The following is a 24,192-nucleotide window of genomic DNA, read 5'->3' on the forward strand; positions in this document are numbered from 1 at the left end:
CCAACCCAGCTGCCCTCCACCCTATTTGTGTTTTAATGCCCACCTCAGTGGCCCATCAGGTTTCTCGGCTGCCTTAGCAGCAGTCACTCTCCACCAAAGACAGGAACCCTTTAGCCAAAGAACTGAGGAACACCACCCACCACTCCTATATCCTTTCATAGACCCCAGAATCCATCAGGGCACAGGCAAGGATCTGGCACTGAGGGATGCCAGTACTGGCGAAGGCCTCAGTTGCATGAACCAAGTGTGGGTGTGTGTCATGGCCTGTTTAATCCATTCCTTCTCCACCCCAGCCCCCCCCCAATTCCTCTGTGCTTCCTGAGCAGAAATAACCAGCTGCAGACGGTTCCACTACTTCAAAGCTCTTGGGAAACCTCAGAGATGCTGGGAGAACCAGGCTGTCAGCTGATGACCAAATCTGCACCCAGGATTTCTCTCTTCTTAGTGCATGTGCTTTATTTTTGTAGCCAACCGCTATCACTTTCCACCCAGAACACACAGGCCCAGCACACCAAACCACAGCTTTACATAAGTACCTACAGCTGTGGTCCTCAGTCCCATTACACACCGCAGTCACCTGGGAAAATTCAAAGGAAATCCTGACATTCTGACCTCCACCTGCGGCAATTTGGAGGATCAGCATATTTACAGGCAGCCAGGACAGTCAGCACTGACTGTCAACTTCATGGGATCTAGAATCATCCAAGAGACAAGACCACTAGGCATGTCTGTGAGGGAGCTTCTATATTCGGTTAACTGAAGTCAGAGACCCATGCTAACTATGGATGGTACCATCCCATGGGACCAGGAACCCAGACTGAAAAAAAAAAAAAAAAAAAAAAAGCTGGGTGAACACAAACCCCCCCTCTTTCTTCCTCTCTCTTTCTCTCTCCCTCCTCCTCTCTCTCTCCCTCCCTCCCTTCCCCCACCTCCTAGCTACAGATGCAAAGTAACCAGGTGCCTCACGCTCCTGCCACCAGGCCTTCCCAGCCATGACAGACTGAACCTTCAAACCATAAGTAGAGTAGACCCTGCCTGCCTTGTGTTGCTTGTCAAGCATTCCATCGCAACGACGAGACAGTAACTAAGACAGAAGCCAAGGCAAAAGCCAAAAACTTCCAGTGGCCCAAACTACCAAATGTGAGTCACAAGGAACCCAGAGTCAACACCACACAGTACTTTGAACCCCAAACTTCTTTCCATCCTGTCTTCAACTATGGGCCCCAATTCCTAGCCCCACAGAGATTATATTGTGATTCTGAAACTCTCAGAATGAGTAACTGTCATTTCTTTGAGTACAAGTGCAAGAATTTGACCTTGAAGGCAGAGGAAACTTGAAAGCCCTGCGCCTTCAGCTGGAGTAGCAAAGTGACTCAGTCAGGGTCACAATTCTGCTACACAAGAGCCAGGTCTTTAGTCTCCATCCCGAATCACAAAGGGGCAGAACAGAGTGGAAGGGTCAGGTGGGTTGTGTATTTCCTGGATGCCTTTCAAGGTCACCCTCTGGCTGCCTGAAGGCAAAGGCAACTCTGGAAACACTGCTGTCACCACCTGGAGTCCTCAGCCCTGTGGCTGGCTGAGGTTCCCAAGAAAAGCCATTAGCAGAATGGGTCTAAGATAGTTTTGAAAGGGATGCTCTGTGAAGCTGTGGCCATACCAAGCCACCAAAGCCAGCAGTGGATTCTGGCCTCTCAGGGATGGGAGAAAGCTGATGGTTGGTTTCAAATTTTCTAACCAACCTGCTAATGAGTTCCCCTTCCTTCTTGTACTTTTACAGCAGGACAGTTGCAATGCAGCTGGTGCCTTGAAGAACCCACCACCTGTGCTTGGAGTGCAGCACAAATTCCTCTTACCTTGTAGCCTGGTTTCTTGTAGCCTAGTATCCAGGTGAGGCTTCATTTCACCAAGGGTGGCTCTGGGAAGATGAGGTGTTTATGGATGCGTGGGCTAGTTTTTATGTCAATTTGACAAAGCTAGATTCATTTTGGAGGTGAGAACCTCAATTGAGAAAATGTTCCCTCCGGGCTGGTGGGCAAGCCTGACTGATGATTTTCTTGACTGATGATTGATGTGGGAGGGCCCAACTCACTTGTGGTCTTTGGTGCTATAAGAAAGCTGACTGAGCAAGCCACGAGAAGCAAGTCAATAAGCATCACCCCTCCAAGGCCTCTGCATTAGCTCCTTACATCCAGGTTCCTGTCTTGAGTTCCTGCTCTGGTATGTCTCAGTGAAGGACTGTGATATGGAAATGTAAGCTGAAATAAACTCTTCCCTGCCCAACTTGCTTTGGGTAATGGTGTTTTATCACAGCAACAGAAACCCTAACTAAGACAATGGCTTTCCAACTCATTGATATATCTGCACTCTACACCAATGATGAGAGCAGGTTGGTAAATAATAAAGAATGGTTGTGAAAAAAAAAACAAAACAAAAAGAATGGCTGTGATACAATCAAATAAGGCTATTAAGGAACGGGCTGCCTCTGGAAGCGGGGAGTTGATGAAAGCCTACATTCATTCCTCTCCCAGGAAAATACATGTATAGAGAAAGGCAGGAAAGAAGCCAGGGAGAACTTGAGAGGAGCTGTACATTAACAGGACTGCCATGAACCTTCTGACAGTCTCTCTTCAAGCTTGTCATTCTGTAGCTGAGAACAGCAGCAGGATGTCAAGGTGACCTTCCCAGGGTCAGAGAACTCTGTCCACCAGAAGGAGTGGTCAAGGGACATCAATAGCACCAGAGAAGCATGACTCTAGAATTGCAGGTTCTGTTTTCATTCTGTTTGAGGCACGATCTCATGTGGCCTCCCACTTGCTATATAACAGTGGATGACTTTGGTCCTCCTGCCTCCACCTCCAAAGCTGGGATCATAGATGTGAGCCATCACCTCCAGATATCACAGCCCTTTGCATTTCATTTTGTCTGTTCACTATCTTCATGCTTAGTTGTACATGGGGGCTCCTGTGGTGAAGACCCATGCAGGTGAAGGAGGTGGAGGACAGAGAACTGGTACCCACTCAGCTTCAGATGCTGTACAGATGTTTAGAGAGTGATGCCAAGACAGCAGCCAGAGCTGAGGCCCTGGAGTTCTGAAGGGACTGCAGGCCTGGAAGTCATCCCCACAGTGGTCACAAATGAAACCCAGAGAGAGAAGTGTGATTTAGGACTCTGACTCAGCCCAGCTGGGCAGGGTGATGCCAGCAGATGGTTCCATTTTTTTCCCATCACTGAAATTAAAGCAGATAGAAAGGGGGGGGGAGATGACATTCAAAAAGCTCTCTGGAGCACAGCCCTTCTATAAACAGTGCTATTCCATCTTCCTGCCGCTGTAACCACTTCCCACATGAACCCCAGTAAGGCAACTGTGCAGCCCACAAGAGACATGCAACTACAACTACACTTCCTGCTCATCAACAGGCAACAGTAAACATCTGAAGCTGATGGTCCACAACGAGGTTACATCAAGGGTCAGGAGCCCCCCAGGCAGCTCATATGCCAGTGCATCATGTGTGGTAAACCTGCACCAGTAGCCTCAGAACCAGGGCTTGCAAAACAGAAGCAATCTCACACTGGGACCACCTAGCTGAGATTCACCGCCAGGTTCACTGGCCACTGCTCTTGGGAACTTGAGAATTTAAGGAAAGTAGCTCTTAGGGTCATAGGCCCACACTCAAAGGTTCATCTCTATGTTGGACTCTTCAGTAAGACAACTTCCCTTTTGTATTCTATCCTAGCAATCTCCACTTACCGGATCAGTAGTGGTAACTTTTTTTTTTTTTTTTTAAACAATCAAAGGGACTAGGGAAATGGCTCTGTGGATGGAGTATGTGTTATACAAGCATGAGGACCTGAGTTCAAATCCCCAACATCCACAAGAAGACAAAGGCATAATGGCACACCAGTAATCCCAGTGCTGAGAGGCAGAAATGGGTGGATAATGGAGGGCAGAGTAGGCTCATTGCTCAGCCAATCTAGGGACCCGGTGACACCCAGGACCAGTGAAAGACCATGTCTTAAAAAATAAGGTAAAGAGCAATAGAGGAAGATGCCGAACTCCAGCATCCATGGGCACATACACATAGCATGAGCACAGTATTCACTCACACCTGCACATATACACACAAGAGAGAGGGAAGGAAGGAGGGGGAAGGAAGGGAGAGAAAGAACAAGTCAGTCAAACAAACAGAAAGAGGCAAACTTGAAGTATCTTGAATTAGTCTGAAGATATCCCCTAGGGTCCCAATTTATCACAATTTCTAGATCAATAGGAAAAAGGTGAGGACTAGGGACAAGGGCAGACTGTTTGCAATGAACTGGACCAAGATCAACAGCTGACCTAAAGGCCATCTCCACTGTGAAAAGATGGGGGTAGGGGGAATGCCATTCTGCATCTACAGAGGGTTCTGCCAGGACATAGCAGAGGTCAGGTGTAATGGGCCAGAACTCTGCTTGAACCAATGCAGCATTTACAGTGCTATGCCTCCAAGGGAATGCTTTTGGGAGATGGTACAGAGCAGACTGGAGAAGGCAAATGGGATACAGCTAGCTTAGAACATGCAACTGAGCACCAGTGACTCAGAAGAGGGAACTTTGGAATCAGAGGAAAATGAGATGCTGAGCAACAGGTGAAGACAGATATCTGAACTGCCTCAGAGAGAAGGGTCACAAAAAAAAAAAAAAAAAAGCATAGCCCTTGGGCACAGAGGCCTTGAGCATTCCCTCTCGTTTGCTCTTCTGTCTCCCTAAGACACAACTAAAGCTGTCAATCTGCTCTGGATGCCATCAACTGCCTGCTAGGTGCTCCGAGTACCTGAGTGCATCTCCCCCTTAACTGCAAAAATAGGAGATGGGATTGAGCACATGAGTTCTTTACCATGATGGCACACACCATATGAGCCTGGGACTCTCACTCAAGGAGACTACGGAGTCACAGGTTTTAATTAAGGAGTATTTAGTGGGGGACTGGAGAGATGGCTCACTGGTTGAGGGCACTGGCTGTTCTCCCAGTGGACCCAGGTTTGGTTCCCAGCACCCACACAGCAGCTCACAGCTGTCTGTAACTCTAAGATCTGACGTCCTCACACAGTAATGCATGCATGCATGCAAAACGCTAATGCACATAAAATAAAAATAAATTATTTTTAAAAGTACTTAGTGGGCCTAGCTTGGTGACACATGCCTTAATCCCAGTGCTTGGGAGGCAGAGACAGGTGGATCTCTGTAAGTTTGAATCCAGTCTGGTCTACAAAGCAAGTTCCAGGACAGCGAGGAACACAGAAACAAAAGTACCTAGTGCCACAAGTACCCTAGTGGGTCCAAGAAGCTTGTTGACAATCTACTATTTCTGCCACTGACTAATGACACATCTGGATTCTTTCTAGGATAGAGGCCCCTTGGGATAGGCTCCTGGGACTGTCCATGTTTAAAGAAAATTATGTTCTCAACAGCTGTGTCCATCTGTGAACCAAGGTGGGAAGATGAGGACTCCTGAATCTGCCTGAGGACTGAACCTCCACACCGGTGTGGAGGAGACAATGGGGCACCAGACTGCAGAAGTTATTCATCAGGGTTCAAGACTTTGGCCAAATGCATCCTGATACAGCAAGCCTGGCAGCAATGCAGAGTGGAGGGTGGACCAGAGGGAGCAGGGTCCTGGGCTAACTGCAGGATCTAGGCACAAGACCAAGGGCCTCAGCCTAATATTCGCTAAGGTCAAGCATGATCAGTTTAGCCTCCTCATCAAGGGCTCTGCCCATGAGCCAACTCTCCAATAAGTAATCACTATTTGTCCCTATACTCACTCACCCCATACATGTGTCTGCAGGTAACTGGGGGGGGGGGGGAATCCAAATCATTATATCTATGAGATTCTACAGATCCACTGAGGCAGATGATGGACACCTCAGAATTCACTGACATTTTCTAAGCAAATGCTGACATCTTGCTTTTCTCATTGTATCACTGTCCACCTCAAGGTTTAGAAGTCAGGACCTTGCCCTGAGGCAACAGCGTTCAGAGAGCTCAAGACTCCCTAGACTCCCAGTTAGGAAGGTGAGGTTTAGGCAATGGCAAAGGCAAATGCTGAGGAGGGAGGGAAGAGGAGGGAGAAGGAAAGGTTGGGGAGAAGAGGAGGAGGGAAGCCATGCTTTCCTTCTGCATGTCTTCTACAGTATTCCACTGGCAGGCATAGGCGTTCATTACTCTGAGCCTCGTGCTTGCTCAAGCCCGGCACTGTGCGTATACTTACCACAAAGAAAAGGAGTGCTTGATGCTACTTTTAATCCCTTCCTCAGCACCTTCCAAAACTCTGTAGCAGAAGGATGAGCCACTAAACTTCTGCCAGTCCCAGCCAATAAAGGCACTTCTAAGACTCCGCTAAAATGGAGACCCTGTGTCCCCATAAGACAACTCTGCTCCAGGCCACTAGATGTCATCCAGGGGCACTAGGCCTAGTGGCACAAAGCCTGGGTTTGTAAAGGACAGGGCCTGGAAAGACACCCTACTTCTGACCCCTGTATAATCGCCGAACCCACCTCTTCCTGCTCTTGCCCCCACCCATTCAGTATTACCACCTGCAGAGGCCTAGCTCATCCAGCACTGACCTTACCACATCAGGTTAGGGTCTGAGCTGCTTCATAATACCGTGTTGCCCACTCACTTCAGGGCCTCAGGCCAGTCCCTTGCCCAGGCTGGGCAGATTACTTCACTAAGTCACTCTGAGCAATAGTATGGGAACCAGAGAGTACAATTCTCCCAGTAACTGTGGTGCAGAAAAGGGTGACTCAGGATGACCACTCACTCAGATCTAACCACTATCTGGCTGTAATTATTAACGGCATAACCACAGTGTGCTCTTAGAAATACCCAAAGGGGCCCAAAGAGATGGCTCAACTGTTAAAAGCACTGGCTGCTCTTGCAGAGGACACAGGTTCAAGTCCCAGCACTCACACTGGGGGGGGGGGAGGGGGGGGCACAACCATCTGTAACTTTTGTTCCAGGGTATTTGATACCCTCCTCTGACCTGCAGTCACCAGCCATGCATGAGATATACAGACACATATGCAGGCAAAACACCCATACACATACAATAAAAAATTTTAAAGCATTAAAAAAAAATATGCAAAGTGGTTTAATGTACCCCCTCAATTCTAGAAGGAATTTTCTGCCCACCCCTTTTCTTGAGATATAAAACAGTTTTCTTGAGAAGTCTAGCTTTAATTTTCTCGTTTGAGAACAATGCTAGTCTCATGACTTTTTCTATCAGGATGCATATGATATTCCTCTTTGGTGACCATAGACAGAGGACAGACAGCAGCAGTGATATTACGTGGATCTGAAATGTCCCCACAGGCTCCTTTGTCTGGACATGCACACCTTCCCTCAGCTAGGGGTGTGGTGTGGGGAGACTGTAGACCTGGCTGCAACATGGAGGTCACTGCAGGGTGGGCCTTTGAGGATGATAGCCTGGCCCAGCTTCTGTCCTATACTACGCTTCCCGGTCCACCAAGACATCAACAAGCTGAGCTGCAAGCTCCTATCACTACAGACCAAGCTGTCCTTGCCACCCTATCTCCTCCATCATGGTGGGCCACACCCTCTAAACAAACCATGTGTCAAAATGAACCCATCTTCCCTAATGTTCATTCTATCACAGCAATAAGAAAATGACAGTCACAAGGGGGCAAGCCTCAGGAGCCTGAACTCCAAATCCTGCCACTGACCCTCTAGGCCTTAGTCACCCTTCGGTAAACACCATGACTCACCTATTCAGAGCACTGTAACAAACAAAACAATCAAGTGGCCAAGCCCTCACACTGCAGTCTGTCATCTGCACTCTGTCCATACATCACAACAGAATCACCTCACGGGAGGCTGGGGATGTGCCAGAGGTCAGCACTACCAAGCCAGCCATCTTCTGACAGGAACAAGATTGACAGCTCAACTGCTCTCAGGGACAAAGGCACAGGTGCCCACAATCTCTGAGCTTAGACTCCTGTCAGCATGCACACTGCTCTGATTCCGAGGTCCCCATGCAAATCTGAGCGTGAACTTGGAAACCTGAAGAATTGTGCATCATAAAGTGGTGGTGGATGACACAGACTAACAAGTTACTTCTTGCAAACAGTTCCACACAGAGTACATGAGTACCTTCCAAGCCTATGGCAGAGGCACTGTCCCTCTCCATTCATGAGGACAGGGAGGCATCTGTCACCAGTACCTTTTGTGGAGAATCTGAGATTCGAACTCAGGGTACCTCACAGTCATGTGTTGCCTCTGGTCTCACTTGGATTTCTAGCAATGTCACATACTCACCAAAAAAAGAAAAAAGAAAAAAAGAAAAAAAAAAGAAAAAGAAAAAGTCCATGGACACAAAAGCTTATCTAAAACAGACAAAACTTATCAACAACACAGATTAGCAAAAAAAAAAAAAAAAAAAAAAAAAAATAGCAAGGGTGCTATCCAGATAGGAAGGATTCTGCTTTTTTCTTAGTTATATAGGGAAACATTTATTTAAACAAGTATTTTACTCTTTCAGATTTTTGTTTGTTTGTTTTTGTTGTTTTTTGTTTTATTTTGTTCTTTGAGACAAGGTTTCTCTGTGGCTTTGGAAGCTGTTCTGGAATTAGCTCTTGTAGACCTGGCTGGCCTTGAACTCACAAAGATCAGCCTGTCTCTGCCCTCAAGTCCTGGGATCAAAGGCATGTGCTACCAACGCCCAGTGTTTTTTAAATGTATTTATTTTATGTGTGTGTGTGTGTGTGTGTGTGTGTGTGTGTGTGTGTGTGTGTGTGTGTGCAGGCACAGGTATAGAAGCCAGAGAACAACTGAGAGGAATTGGTTCTCGCCCTCCACTATGTAGATTCCAGGGATTGAACCCACATCATTAGTCTTGGCAGCAAGCATCCCACCAGCTGAAAGATCTCACCACCGACCAACCTCCTTGGTTTTTTAACTCATGCCCTTCCCGTGTAGTCCAGTTGGCCTGGAGCTGAGAATCTCTGCCTGGATCTCCTGGGTACTGGATTGTAGAAGTGAACCAACACGCCAGGCTTATCTGACACACTCATTAAAGGACAGAGCCTGTTTCTGATACAGTGATAACATTCTGAGACTACTGGATAGTGCAGCTAGGCTGGCTGGCTGCAGTGTACTCTGGAATCAGAAACCTGGACTAGATAGCTATTAAAATGTGGTACATTAGCAGAGGTAGTCAATAGAAAGGCTATGTACCAGGCCTACAGAGACTCAGAGGGGTCAGGATCCTGTCTTAAGTCCTTTGTTTAGGGAAACTGGGCATCCACAGAGCCCAGGAACATTCCCCCTCATTTCCCAAGGAATCCATGACATGAGTCATGGCTGATTACCTGAACACTCACTCTGGAGCCTCCTGGCTGAACAAGGCGTCTTTGCTACTGACGGGCAAAACACTATTTCAACCTGCTCCAGACATAGCCTAGAGCTGTCCACACGGGGGTGTAAGGATTATGTCTCTGACCTGGATAACTAGGGCAGTAAACCTGCTGTTACTGGCCTGGAGGCCTGGGAAGGAAAGGAGGCTCTAGACATACACCACTCCTCTGCTTTAAAATCTGGACACTTACAGAACAAGGCCCAGACGCCGAACTTGGCTGACCCAAGTGCTTGGCACTATCCTTCCCGACTCCTCTGGCCGCTCCCACTGCCTTGCTCTAGCCACCCTGAGCAGCCCTGCCTTTCCCTGACACTAGCCCTCTCCATGCTGTCTGGCCTACACTCCATGCAGCCTCCTACCCAACATACATCCAGGAAGACCCAGCTGGAGCGTTACCTCTTCTGTGGAACCTTACGGTGCTGAGAGGATGGCTGCCCTCCCTCTGGGCTCTTAAGTGGCTCTTTGTGACCTTAACCAGACTGTTTCCCTCAAGGGCCCTCTGTAGTTTTACTGGTCCTTAGGTCCCTTTTTGCCTCTGGACAGTTCACAGACAAGACTTCATTTCTGTGACCTGTGAGGCCCAATACGAAGTCAATTCTCCAAGATGAAATGCCAGGCTCCCCGTCCACTCTCAAGCCAGCCAGTGCAAAGAGCAGCGCTTCACCCGCCTCAGCCTGGGTTCCAGGTGAGAAAATCAATTTCCGGAAATTTCTCCACAATCAGGTCCCTGTCACAGTGGGATGGGCCTAGCTAGGGCCATTTTACCGGGCATATGATACTATAATAGGCCTGTTACTAACACAGGTGGCTAGCAGAGTCTATATGGCATGCTCCAAAGGCACAGCACAAGAAACAAACTAGACTAGAATATCCAGGCAATCCAATTTTGGGAAATATCTTAACATAACACAGAGGTCCAGGTGTGAATTTAGAATTCTCTGACACCTTGGTTTATATTGTGGAAACTCAGGAGAGCCCACGTGAGTCCCTCTAGGGCCATCCTGCACTTTAGGGACCTCGTGTACACCACGGTTATGTTCCCTGCCGCATTTCACATTCCAGACGATTATTTACCTAGTCTGCTTCTGCCCTGTCTCTTGTGTTTGTGCCCCTAAGTACATCTGTTGTCTGGGGTGGATCTGTCCTTATATGATGGTCCTGGACAAGAAGGTACAGGCATGACACAGGCCTATCCCTTGACCCTGCATATGCTGACTCATTAAGAAGACACCAACCAACAGAGAACTGAACTGGCTTCTCTGAAGTGTGAGCGCCTTCTCCAGGTGCAGCCAAAGGCCCCACAGCCTATGTCCAGGTCATTGTGGAGCTGTGAGCTTGTGGTAACAGCCAAGCCAGCTGCTGAGGTGAAACTTCAGGAGGACAGCATTCCAACCCTGCCCCAAGAAAACACCAGCAACAATAAACATCACGCACTTACAGGCAGCTCTCAGTGACAAGCATGTGAGTCACAGGGCTCTGCTTGGGGATCTCACCCATCCCCCACCCAGGAGCACTGATTCATCAAAGTTTGTTTTCAGCGCTATTATTTTTAGTCAGTCAAACAATGTTTTAAACCACCATAGAATGGGGGAGGGGAGGAAAGGGTTCCCGAAGAACACCAACTATTTTTCTAATAGTCTACCAAGGCCTAAGCCAACAAGTAGTATGGCTGGGCACCCTAGGGGGACAAGCATTCTTCCAGATGGTGGTTTTGAGAATCTCCACGGCTCCCGGCTGATGCCATCATCAAATTTCCTTCTTGAAAAAGAGAGAGATCATAAACTGAGCACCTACTATGCATGGTGAGCCACACATGGGCTGGGTACTTGCCTCATCTTGGCGCATTATTTCATGTGAGGTCGGTGGTCCTTTTGCCATTTGTCACATGGGAAAGCTGACGCAGGTATATCCAAGGCCATTAAATTCTATGCTGGCCTTTTCTCTGCTTTGTTTTAACTTTCTGGCTTCTTCCCCACAGGTGACATGAGACAAACCCATCAAGAAATAGAAAAATGGCCACAAAGACACATGCTTGGAGAGGTGCAGTGAATCCAGAGTCATCACCAAGGCGAGCTAAGAGTTTACACCAGAGAGAGCACCAGTGGTCAGCCTCAGAACTCTATGACGGGGGGGGGGGGGTCAGACAGAGAGAGAGCTAGTGGTCAGCCTCAGGACTCTGGGCGGGGGAGAAAGGAAAGGAAAGGGAAGGGGAGGGGAAGAAAGAGGAGGAGAGGAGACGAGAGGAGAGAGAGCTCTTTCTGGATCCATTACTCCACATCTGGGCTCAGCCCAGAGGTGATTTTTTAAGGAAAAAATGCCTTTTGGCATTTTTGAGCTGTGACAGCGTCAAAACAGACCTTTAAAAACACACACCCAAAAACACTACTATTGTCAAAAGCTTTAAAACACACACACACCACACGACACATATATACACACAACACATACACATACTCAAAGCATACACATACTACACATACACAACACAACAAAACAGGAGCCCCTCTGAGCCACAACAACGGGCTCAGCGATGGGCAATCCAAAGCTTGGCAGTGAGAGCCATCAGATGGCTAACTCTCGTTTCCAAGGCAAACCTGTATGCTGCTTTCTAAACAGTACTCGCCCCAAACAAACGCCCAGCAGAGCACTGAGAACTTGCCAGATGTTAGTAGGGGAAAAGCCTTGGGACTCAGAAAAAGAACAAACTCAGAGAAACTGGTTTTCCATTTCCTAGATGGGATTCAAATTTGTACCTCCCTGCTTCCTGTGCTCGTGCAATTGAGGTCGTGTCTGTCTTTGTATAGACATATGAAAATAAATAAAGGAAGCTTCCTGCATAAACGTTGACATGAGCAAACATTTCCACAGGTATCTTCTAGAATGCCCACCTCTTGTAGTTAACCATTTTTAGGCATCTGTAGTCATTAGTTTAAGACAACTTCCTGCTCCAAGAATAGCCAAAAATAGCAACAAAGGAAAGCAAACTGCCTCCATCTGAAGACTCTGTCCTCCCTGCTCCACACCAGTATTGGGTATTTTTACGTGGCTTAAGTAGCTCAATTTTACCAATTTAGACCCTAGAGGCAAGGAAGCAGAAAGAGCAAGGGGAGAAGATAACCAAAATTAAAGACTGAATTATAGAGCTGTTTTCCACTTCTATAAATTAATTGGCCCTGGACTGATAGAGTCTTGGAATAATAATTAAAGAAGATTCATGATTCAATTAATGAACTAGCTGTATGCTAAAAAAAGGAACTCCTAAAACAGGGCTAGTGAGATGGCTTGGTGGGTAATTGGTGCATGCCACCAAGCATGACAGCCTAATTCAATCCTCCAGGGATCCACACAGTAGAAGAGAGCGGACAAGCAGTTCTAACCTCCACTTCAGCACCTATAACACGTGTAACCCCTCCACGCACAAAATAAAGATGATTTTAAAACACCTCCAGAAACTCCTAGAACACTTGCACAAAAGTCAAACCAGTCCTGAGATCTCTCCACCAAAGCTTGCCTACCTAGATAATCTACCAGCTGGGAACAACTGAGACCCAGAGAAATTAAGTGACCCACCCCAGGTAACCCAGCAAATCAGAAACAAGAGTGAGGTCTAGAACAACCTGTGCCTGTCATGCCCTCCTCCCAAACAACCTGTGACCAAGTACACTAAGTTTTCTTTGACAGCATTTATGCAGCCTGCTGAACAAATTTTCATCCTGGTGCAGAATTAGCCAAACTTCTTAATTAATAGGCTTCTACTGTGTTTTCTATTTAGACTGAGTATCTCTGTCAAAACATTGTGCAGCAGTGTGCCACTGCAGCAGGCAGCTGTTTGCAGCGGGGCCTCAGATCCACCAGAGGACAGAGGCTCTTGTCCTGCTGATAAGTTGTTTCTCACACTGTTAATTAAGTCAACACAGAATAATATGTGCTCTTTCTCTCTCCCTCAACCCCCCTCTACTCACACACACACAGAGTCAGCTTTGTTAGGAATTAATACAATTCAGAGTGTGAGGGGATCAGTTTCTTAGCACCAAGCAAGCAAAAGCTATTTACAAATTAGCTAGAGATAAACACACACACAACAGTCTTACAACTCCCAAGAAGCCATGTTTAAGCAGCTGGCAGATGAGAAGCTGCAGAGTGGAGGGAAGGAGCTGGCCCCTCTTCCTTATCGCGTGCCGGTCACCCAGCACAGGGAACAAGCACCTGGCAGGTGCACTGAAAGAAAACAAAACAGTAAACCGGATAAGGTCTCCTGGAATGTTGTTTGTTCTAGAAACCATACTCCTAGACTGGGGAGAGTCCAGGACAGGGAGCAAAGACATTTGTCACCAAGCCTGACAACCCCAGTTTGACCTCCAGGACCCACTTGGAAACAACTGATTCCCCCAGCTACACTCTGATACATCAATGCATGCACAGCACATGGGCACCCCACACACAAATACATAAATAAATGAAAGGGTCCCCATGGCAACTTACTACTGTTTCTAGGAACTACTGTGGGGAAAAGCTGGTCTCCTCCAACACATACCAGCTTCGGTTCCTCCCTAGGCCACACATACATAGCAGGATGCCTCCTCCCCCATGTCCTACCCTGTGATCAAACTTCTAACCAGCACTAGGAAAAACAAGTGGGGTCATTTTCTTATTTTTGTGCTTAATCAGCTATCATAGTTAATCTTGATTGTCAAGCTGATGAGAGGTAGAATCACCATGGAAACAAACCTCTGGGTATGTCCAGAAGGGAATTTCTCAATTGGGCTCACTGAGGTGAGAGGACCCACTCTTAACTATGGGCAGCAGGTGTCCTGGACGAAATATAAAGGAGAAATGGAGTGAGCACCAGCGTTCAGCTCTCTCTGCATCCTGACTGTGGATGCCATGTGACCAACCACTCCAAGCTTCTGCTCCCATGGCTTTTCCCACCATGATGAACTGTCCCCTGAAACTGCAAGCCAAAATAAGCCCTTCCATCTTGAAGCTGCTTTTGAGGGTGTGTTTTTGCAATAACAGGAAAGAAAGCTGCACCAGTCAGTACAACAGAGGAGAGAAGATCAGAAGTTAACTAGCTACTCAGGATCCTGTTGCTTTCCACCTTGGAAATCTGACTCTAAGAGTGGACTTGTAGAAGATGAAGGCCTAGAGGGATTACCCTAACAAAATAAAGTCTCATTCAAATGAGCAAGCCCTGCCCAGTCCTACTTATTCCACAAAGAGGCACACGAAGAGTAATGGCTCACTATCTGCCTTTAATCCCAGCACTCGGGAGGCAGAGGCAGAGGGATCTCTGTGAGTTCGGGTCCAGCCTGGTCTACAGAGCTAGTTCCAGGACAGGCTCCAAAACAATACAGAGAAACCGTGTCTTGAAAAAACAAAACAAAAAGAAGTAATGGCTGTACAGAGTACCAAATGGCATTGGAATCTCCTAACAAATTAATGAGTAGAAATTAATAGTCATTCAGTCCATTAAATTGTGCTAATTTTATTTCCATTATAATACAGCAGCAATCACAAATTTACATTATTAAGCCAATATTTATCTTTCAAAAATTCATTTTAATTAGATTCCTGATGTGATAAGCTCAAATTTAATTCTCTCCATTTTCATCAACTTCCTCCATCTCTCATCAAAACTAAATGATGACTGCATTCATCAACTTTTTTTTCTATCATGAAAATGGTCATTTAAATATTTATGGCCGGGGCCTTCAAGATGGCTCAGCAGGTAAACTCTCTTACCATGCACCTAACAACCTGAGTTCAATGTCTGAACCCATGGTAAAAGAAGAGAACTAAGTCCCAGAAGTTGTCCTCTGACCTTCACACATGAACAATGGTATGCAGGCACTTTCACTCACACACAAACACAAAATAAAATGAACATTTTCTGAGGCTGGAAAGATGACTCGGTGGTTAAGAGAACATGCTACTCTAGCAGAAAATAGGAGTTAGGCTCCCAACAGCAGGTTGGGTGGCTCACAACAGCTGGTAAAACCATCTGGTGACGCCCCCTTCTATTCTCCCTGGACACTGCACTCAAATGCATGTACACACATGCACATAAATAAACAAAGCACTTTAAAGAATTCTTGGAGCTAGCCTACTAAACGTTCCAATGTCTTTTCAGAGACTGGGGTTCATGGGATTTTCTTCCCTAGCATGTCATTTAGGGACATGAAAAGCCAAGCTGTACCAAAAGGAAAGGCTAAGCACCCACAGTCACCTGTTAGTATCCCTACTCCTGTGGAGGAAACCTGAATTTCAGGTTTGCAACACTAAATTATCTTTTACTTCAAAGAGAAAACACTTTATAGTTGGGTCCTAGGAGCACTCAGGTCACAAGCCCTTCTATGCAAGTGACAGGTAAGAGATTCAAGGCAGTACTCTGCTTGGCAAAAGCCACAGGGCCTCAGGTCCTAACTAAAACACACAACACACACACACACACACACACACACACACACACACACACACGAACGAGAGGGGGGACGAATGTCGTTTCAAATGAAATGTGTAAAACTGGTTTTGCTAAGCAAAAACTAGACTCAGAGAGACAGACATAGTACACTTTCTCTCATATGCAGAATCTAGAGTTTTTCCTTTTTTAAAAATATGGAAGAGATGAAAGTAGACGATAGACAAGGAGACTAGTGGGGGACAAGAGATCAGGGAGGGTAATGGGAGTTAAATATGAGCAAAAAACAAGATTTGAAAATATCATAATGAAATCCAGTTTCTACAACAAATATTCACCAACAATAATAAAGAAAAAACCAAGTTTCCACGAGCTTCCTGCAGTCATTCCAGACTCCTCAGACCATCAACCTCCCCAAAACACACACACACACACACACTCCCAGCACAGAGCACCGCGCACACCTTAGCCACCCTGGGAGCCCTGTATGTTAGGACTGGAATGCTGAGCTCCACTGGTACAGGTGCCCTGCCACTGCCATTTCAAAAGGCCCTTGATATGTAACTGAATGAGCCCCCAACCATGAGTGATAAGGACAGACAGCAAAATACATACATCTCCCCAGCATGTCTGCAAACGCTTCTGGTCCCTCATCTTACCCCGATTTTACAGGTGCAGACAGGAGGGCTCTGACCTGGTGGTCCCAAACCCATCCAGGTGACAAAAGGCAGGTTCTGGTCTGATAAGATGTCTCAGCCAGTTAAAGGTGCCTGCCACCAAGCCTGGTGTGGTAACCTGAGTTCCATATCTGGAACTGACATGGTAGAAGAAGAAAACCAACTCCTGCAAGCTGTCCTCTGATTTCCCAATGTACACCACAGTGTGTGCTCAAGTGCATATACGCACACTCCACACACACACAAAAAAATAATAATAAGTACATTAATACAATAAAAACAATTTTAGAGCTGGGCATTGATGGTGCATGTCTTTAGTCCAGGCACTCGTGAAGCAGAGGCAGGTGGATCTCTGTGAGTTTGAGGCCAGCCTGGTCTACAGAGCTAGTTCCAGGACAACCTCTAAAGCAATACAGAGAAACCCTGTCTTGAAAAACATAAATAAATAAATAAATAAATAAATAAATAAATAAATAAAATAAAAACAATTTTAAAATGGCAAGCCTGGGACCTGAATTCCTGGGGATCGAGGCTCATCCTCCCCTGCGATAGCAGGTGGCTGTCATTAAATATTCTACTGTTGTGCCTTCACATTTAAAGCATATATCATAAGCATCTTGCCCACCCCACCCCAACTCTCCAAATGTCCCTCTATCCCCTCAAATGGACCTCTGCATCCTTCCCCAAGAGGGCTTGTAACATTGACTCAGAGACATATTGAACAGGTCTGGTTAATATCGCCTAATACACAAAAAGCAAGCCTACAATGTCTGATCACAAATGGAGAGTAAAAGGCTGCCTTCAACATATACAGTCCACATATCCAGCCCTTGGGTGCAAGCAGCAAGAGTCAAAGTTCCCTCCAACCAAAGAATACAAAGTGACAGTTATGTCAGCCCTCAGAGTCTTGCAGCCCCTATCCTGATGGGCTGCCTGGTCTGCAGCTGGGAGTAGGCTTGCTGCCAATGGTTTACACAGAGGCGGGAGGCCCCAGGTGCTGAGACCTACAGGGCATTATCTACAGCCTTGGGTTTGTCCCCAGAAGCCTGAGACAGGTGAGGATATTTTTCCTCTCTCCACCAGTTGAGGGTAGCCTAGCAACATTCCTGAAGGCCCCAGGAGGAGGTCATACTACAAAGGGAGTGAACCAAGAGGTGGAAGATACTCCCTAGCAGACCTACTTCGCTTTTTGAATTTTCTCTGAACTTGGTGCTCTGTTGCAAGAAAGCCTACGGTCCTTTCTAAACCAGCAACACCTTCAGCTTGGTCCAGCTTGAAACAACTAGCTGAGCCATGGACCACACACAGTTGCATGAGCTGCTAGTTGCCTACTGGAAAGGAAGTTAAAGTGTATTTGCTATCCCCCTGCTGCTGATGCTGAGCCTGCTCTCTGAGAGGCAGATGCGACAGTGTCCCTCTTAGGAACTGGAGAGGACACCTGTGGCTCTTCTCGCTCTCAAAGCAGGTGGGAGTGGGCTGCTGGCCTCAAACTCACCCAAGCTCCGCCCCACCCCAGCCAGATCTGAGAGTAAAACTCAAACTCCTACCCCTGATCTCTGTGGTGGAAAGCTTGTATCACTCCAGTTCTCCTGATCACTTGAACTGCCTAGAGCTGTGGGAATCAAGCTGGCTTGTGGCAGACAGCTAGCACAGCCAAACGGTGCCACTGCTGCTCAAGATGTCCATGGCACATTTCAGACTAAGAGCCCTTCAAGCCGGGCTCCAGATCTGACATAATGTGCTGAAGCACCCAGTGTCCCGCCTCCTGCCTGCCCCACACGAAGCGGGTGACTAAGTCACACACTTTCCTTTGTCTACTTTCCAAAGCCCTAGTTCTCAAAGACAGCAATGTGACAAGCAACACGCAACCCTGGGGCTTAGCAGACACCGGGATAGCACTAGCATGAAGCCGGCTAGTCGCCTCCCCAAGACATGGCCTTTAGCTTTCTGCCCATGGCCAAAACAGCAGCAGCTGTTGCCAAGGGAGACAGGGTGACCCAGAGGCGTGGGCACAAAATCCAGGGATGGAGAGCCACCTTTGTCTGGATCTACCCAAGTAAATGGGTCTCACTAGTTGAGAATACATGAAAGAAAACAATCCCAGGACTGGGAGCGTAGCTCAGTAGGAGAATGCTTGCCTAACATGTAGAAAGCCCTGGGTTCAATCCTCAGTGCAACCAAAGAACCAACCAACAAAACCCCTGCTCCCACACACCCTTTTTTTATGTGCAGGCTGAAGAAGCCTAGTCCTGGAAGACTTGGGTGCTGAGGAGGTGGTTAGCCTGAACTCTCAGAAGCACACAGACCTTCACCTGCCTGGAGCTGGGGAGGGCTGCAAGTGAAAGTAAGGTCAGAAGGCAAATGTAGGCCAAGGAAGGCACAGTCTTCCTCTGAGCTGACCCCAGCCCAAAGATTAACCAAGAACCTTCCAGACAGAGATCCACCACCCTCCAGGGATAAGGATGCCTTTGGCTCTCAGAGTCTAAAACAGCCTGGGAGAGAGGATGCATTAGACCCGGTCTTAGTTTTTCCCTCTCTCCTGTGAAGGTCTGTCTGGTTCAAAGGCAAGATCATTTTAGACCCCGCTGCCTGCTCTGTTTTCCAGTTCTGTCTTCTTCCAGGCCTTCATCAGTCATATAACAGTGCCTTGTAAATTGTGAAACACTCTGCACAGCTGTTTCATAATTGATATCACTTGAGGCGGTGGGGGTTCAAAACATAAAGCATTCAGTCTGGGTGCACCCAGGCATATTAGGAAAAGGCTATTTCTCCGGATCTGACAGACCTGAGACTCAGCCATCCCACTTCATCAAAAGGATAAAGAAGAATGAGGAGCCAGGGCTGGAGCTAAAACCCAGGTGCCTCTGACCACCACATCACACCACCTCTCCCCCTAAGGCCAGGTGGCAGAGGCTCACAGGCCAAGCATTCTTCCCAGACAACATACTGCTTTCCCTCCCCATTTATTGACGGGATCCACCCACCCAGGTTGGGGGGTTGGTTGTTTTTTGTTTTGTTTTGGACTATTTTTTTTAAGCAGGCATTCCCACCATCTGTGGTGTTTATTTCCAGGGAAGGCTGACCCTGGGTTCCTGTGGACAGATGTTGCTTTGAGCCTTACTGTCAGGGCTGGCAGCACATACACAGCTGCCTTGAGCAGGTGGCCAAGGATGGAGGCCACCCTGGTCCAGAAGAATGATGAGCTCTCTATCTTAAGCCCTGGGAGCCCTCTCTCCATTCCTCTGCAGTCTGGAACACCCACCCCACCCCGCCCCAAACATCCGCACCTGTCCTCCTCTAGAATCAATCTTTAAAGATGTCTTGAGAAGTGGGGACAGAAGGCTAAAGTGCCCTCACCCCAATTCCCAGGAGCAGTTATGTTCCGGGAGGCCCTGGGAGTGAAGTCACTGACCCCTTCCATCAGCCATCTGTGAGCTCCCGCCGGACTTCTCTAGCCCGATGGGAAGGATAAAGGAGGTCAGGACAGATGGCAAACCGTTTTGGGAAAAGAGGGCTCTACAGGAATGCAGGGACAGAGGGAGGCCAGCTCTGGGGTGTTTTGTTGTCTGTCTGGAGCTGCCTGCTCGGTTCTAGGCACCCGCAAACTTTGAATTAAAACGAAGGCAAACCAGGCAGGAGTTGGGTGGGAAGAGGGAATGGAATGACCCTACTTTCTGCCACTTGTTTCTCCCGCTTCAAAGTCGGTGCTTTGCTCTGCAACTAAGTGCGTGCCTGCATGCGTGCACAGGGGGCGGGAGGCTGGCACAACCAAATCTAAAAATACTCGATAAAAATGCTAATCCCAAGGCAAAGAAAAGAGCGAAGAAGGAATCTGTCAATCAGCGAGCTCCCGCTCCTCACCCACAGCTGTACCGACTGCATTCCTGTAGATGAGGAAAAGAAGAGGGGGAACAGGGCTGAAGAAAAGAAAGGGACACACGCCACCACCTCCACGAGCGCGGGGCGGGAGGCGGCGGCGGAGGAGGGGCTCGGCCGGCAGAGCCGAACAAAGCGGGGCCTCTACTTGGAGCCCAAAGCCCGGAGAGTGGGGGGCCAAGCTCAGCAGCACCCCTGCTGCCCGAAGGCGGCTAGCGATCTTTGAGGTCTGGAAGCCAGAGAACCGCATGGAACCCTGGGCTCTGAGCCTGTACAAATCCGAAGGTTTTGTTTGGGGTCCCTCTACCCACTGCCTGTCCCTTTACTAGCGCGCGCACATACACGCACACGCCCTCCCTCTCCACCCGGGCCGCCCTAGGGGGCTGGGCCGGCGCCCCCCCCCCGCCGCTCCCGGCCCCCACCTGGGGATGGTAATGCACTTGGTGTTCACGTTCTGAGTGGTGATGGCCTTCTCCAGCTCGTCCAGCTGCCCGGTCTTCTTGAGCTTCTTCACCAAGCTCTTAACCGCCTTCTCGCACCATTTCTCCTCCTGCCCGTTCTGCTCGCCCTTCTTCCAGCCCAGCAGGCGCTTCACGATCGGGGGGGTGAAGGGCAGGATGGACGACATGGCTGGCACAGGAGGGTCACCGGCGCCCCCGGCGGGACTGGATGTACTGGGGACGCCGGGGGCGCACAGGGGCAGGTCGGCCCGCGCCGCGCCCGAACTTCGCGTCTAACTCTGGAGAACTTGCTCCGGCGTCCGGGCCAGGGCCGCGGTGCTCCAGCTGCGGTGATCAGGAGCACGATGGCACCCGAGCAGCTCCACGAGGACCGGCGGACTGACGGGCAGGCCCCCGGTGCGCGGGGCGGAGGCGGCGGCCGCGAGACTCCGAGTGGCAGTAGAAAGTTTGGGTTTCCGCACGGGGTAGCTGTTTGGGTGCCGCCTCCGGGAAGGAAAGTCCAACCCCCAGCCAAACTTTGCTGGCCTGGATGGCTCTGGTAAGCAGATCCCTCCGCCTCTGCAGCTCTCCTCCTCCTGTTCCTCCTCCTCCCCTGCGATCGCCGCCTCGCAGGGCCGGCCAGGGCTGTGCAGCCGCGCTCCCCGCTCCTCTCCCGCCCGCTCCGAAGTCTACGTTTCACGCAGCTCCGCGTGCAGGCTCCTTCCCAGCGCTGTCGCCGCCCCCTCGCCGCCTGGGCTCCCCGCTCCTCCCCCGCGCTCAGCTCCGGGGAGGACCCACGGCCTTCCTCGCCCCACGCTGCCAAGCGCGCCCACGTGGGCCACTGGGCACGGCAGCAGTCACCTCTGCCGAGCGCGGCGGGACCGGACTCCTGGGGACTCGCCGTCCTCAAAACGTTCAGATGTAGTTGCAGGAACTGGAGAGGGTTAGACTCGAGCCGGGAACAGGCGCGGGCCGCCTAGGGTTCACTGCTCCCGGGAGAGTACCCCGATAGGATGAGGGGTTCGGTTCCACGCCTAGGAAGCCTGGGAGCACTGATCTCGCTCACTGGCCCAGGCTGTTTTGCTTTGGCTTGGTGTTTTTTTGTTTGTTTGTTTGTTTGTTTTGTTTTTGTTTTCCTGCTGGGTAAGATCAGACTGGCTGACTGTCCCGATACTGCGGAGGAGGAAGTTGGGAAGGGGGAGAGGGACACTTAAAAGTGGAGTTAGAGACCTCAGTGACAACTTGAACAATAGCTGGAGCCAGGGGTCCCTTGGGCCTAGTGAACCAAGCTCTTTGCAGAAAATGGGCCTCAAAGACATTTGTTGCATTCCTGAAGTAATGAATGGGGGAGATTTTTAGGATTTATCTTTGAGGGAGGGTAAGAGTTAACATTGCTGGGTGTTACTGAAATTCGACGCCTAACAAGCTAGAAAGCTTTGTTTACAAAGAGTGAACTCGCACTCACAAAGTGGAACGAAGTTTATTCAAAGTTAGCCTAGGTGGGACGTCAAGAAAACCTGACTTTGGGTAGCCCTGGGGCTTTTCCCCTAAGTATCAGAATTCGGGGCCAACTGCCCACTGTCCTTGCACGGGTTTGGAGGCGTTACAGCAGGCCCTCAGCTCCTTTATCCTGCTGCTGCCACCCCATCAGGTTAGCCCTGTAGCTAGGGCGACGCTTGTTTTAAACAGTGGGAAACTCCACCACCACCGGCGGTGGTGAGAAAAATGTTATTTGCAAACCAAGAACCGGTGGGAGTTACGAAGACCTGTGAAGTGTGGCCAATCCCACAAAGTCAGCCTAGAAGCTGCCAGGGCCCCCAGCTCTGTCACCGAGTATGCCCCATCACCAGCCACAGCTTGTCAGAGACTGTGGTTTCCTAGGCCTCTCCTTCCACCTCCCTGATGCCAAGTACTGAAAGGAGGAGGATCGATCCTTGAGGCCCAGTGGACCCTAACAAGCCAGTTCCTGCACTCCTGTTAGATGTGGCTGAAGCCTCTCCTTCCACACGCCTTCCAGCCCTTACCAAGAAACTGAAAAGTAAGGCGGTCTTAACTGCCATCTTCAACCTAAGACAGCCCAATTTCTGCCCTCAAGGTCCATGCCCATATTTGCCTGGGAGGCATGACCCCAAGGAACAAAGACAGGGTTTAAACCCAGGGTTTTGTTTTGTTTTGCTTTTGTTTTAGAGGTCTTGCTCCTGGGCCTAGAATTGAAAAGGGCAGATTTGACACAATTTGCAAAACAAAAGCTCTTCTCACAGGTGCTTGATCAGTTTCCAGAAATGTCCTCAGGGGCCCATTCCTCACCAACTCCTAGGGTGTTGGGACTTTCCAACAGTCCAGTGCTAGACAGGAGTGGACCCACCCCAGAGGCCAGTGAAGAAGGGTAGCCTGGGAGGTGGGGTGGAAACAGGACAGACCTGGGCTCTGTCAAATCCAGCTTCCTCTCTCCAGTACTTCCAGGTAAGCTACTTTCACCTACAGTGAAAGAGGAAGGTCCCTAACCACGCACTCACAGCCCAGAGAAGCCCCAGGTGTGCTTAGGAGGGTGGAGGACAGAAAGGGACCTATGTAACCATCATCTTCCAGTTAAAAGTTCATTTTAACCTGGACACCAAACTCAAGTCAGTCCAGCCTTTGTGAGGCAGCCAGGCCAAGTCCAAGGTGCCCAGGCTCCATCTCTGGTCAATTTTGAATGTTGGCTCTTGACCCTTCACCTTGCTGAGCCTCCAGCCTCCCCTGTACAGCATGGTGGATCTAGGAAGAACATTAGGGGTGTCCTCCAGGACAAGTCCCCCGACCACAGGACCACAGGGGAAGAGGTGACTGAGGGAAGCTATTTGCAACACGGAGGAAAGGAGGCCACTTGAGAGAGAAAAGCTGAGGAGAGAAGGGGAGAAGAGGAGTCAGTGGCATGGAAGAGCCTCTACATCACTGAGGCTCCAGAAGGGACCATCATCCACCCCTTCATTTCCCTGAGGGAAAGAAATATGTAGGCAGATCATATGAGAGCCTAAACTCCCCTCAGGTGCCAGCCAGCATCAGTGTGATAAGGACCACCTGGGTTGCAAGAAAACTTCTGGACCCACCTGCAGATCTGGGATCTCTCTCTCTCTCTCTCTCTCTCTCTCTCTCTCTCTCTCTCTCTCTCTCTCTGTCTCACACACACACACACACACACACACACACACACACATTTTTGAAGACAAGGTAGCCTGTCCTGGAACTTGTTCTATAGATCATTCTATAGATGAAGGAGCTGTCATCAAACTCAGAGATCTGCCTGCCTCTGCCTCCTGAGTACTGGGATTTTTTCCTCAGGTCTCTCTGTGAGACCATTTAGGGGCATGAGGCCAGTTACACAAAGCT

At 49.0% G+C, this 24,192-nt stretch overlaps 1 protein-coding gene across 1 annotated transcript in view; it reads right to left on the reverse strand.

Annotated features, from left to right (window-relative positions):
- Smad3 (SMAD family member 3) overlaps positions 1-21,526 on the reverse strand; it is a 108,395-nt gene extending 86,869 nt beyond the window's left edge. Inside the window, exon 1 of the mRNA XM_051197722.1 lies at positions 20,806-21,526. Within this exon, the coding sequence (XP_051053679.1) occupies positions 20,806-21,011 (206 nt within the window). The 5' untranslated portion in view covers positions 21,012-21,526. The remainder of the gene's footprint in view (positions 1-20,805) is intronic.
- Positions 21,527-24,192: the final 2,666 nt, after the last annotated feature.

Source organism: Phodopus roborovskii, unplaced genomic scaffold (assembly GCF_943737965.1).
Source record: "Phodopus roborovskii unplaced genomic scaffold, PHOROB, whole genome shotgun sequence".
NCBI lineage: Eukaryota > Metazoa > Chordata > Mammalia > Rodentia > Cricetidae > Phodopus > Phodopus roborovskii.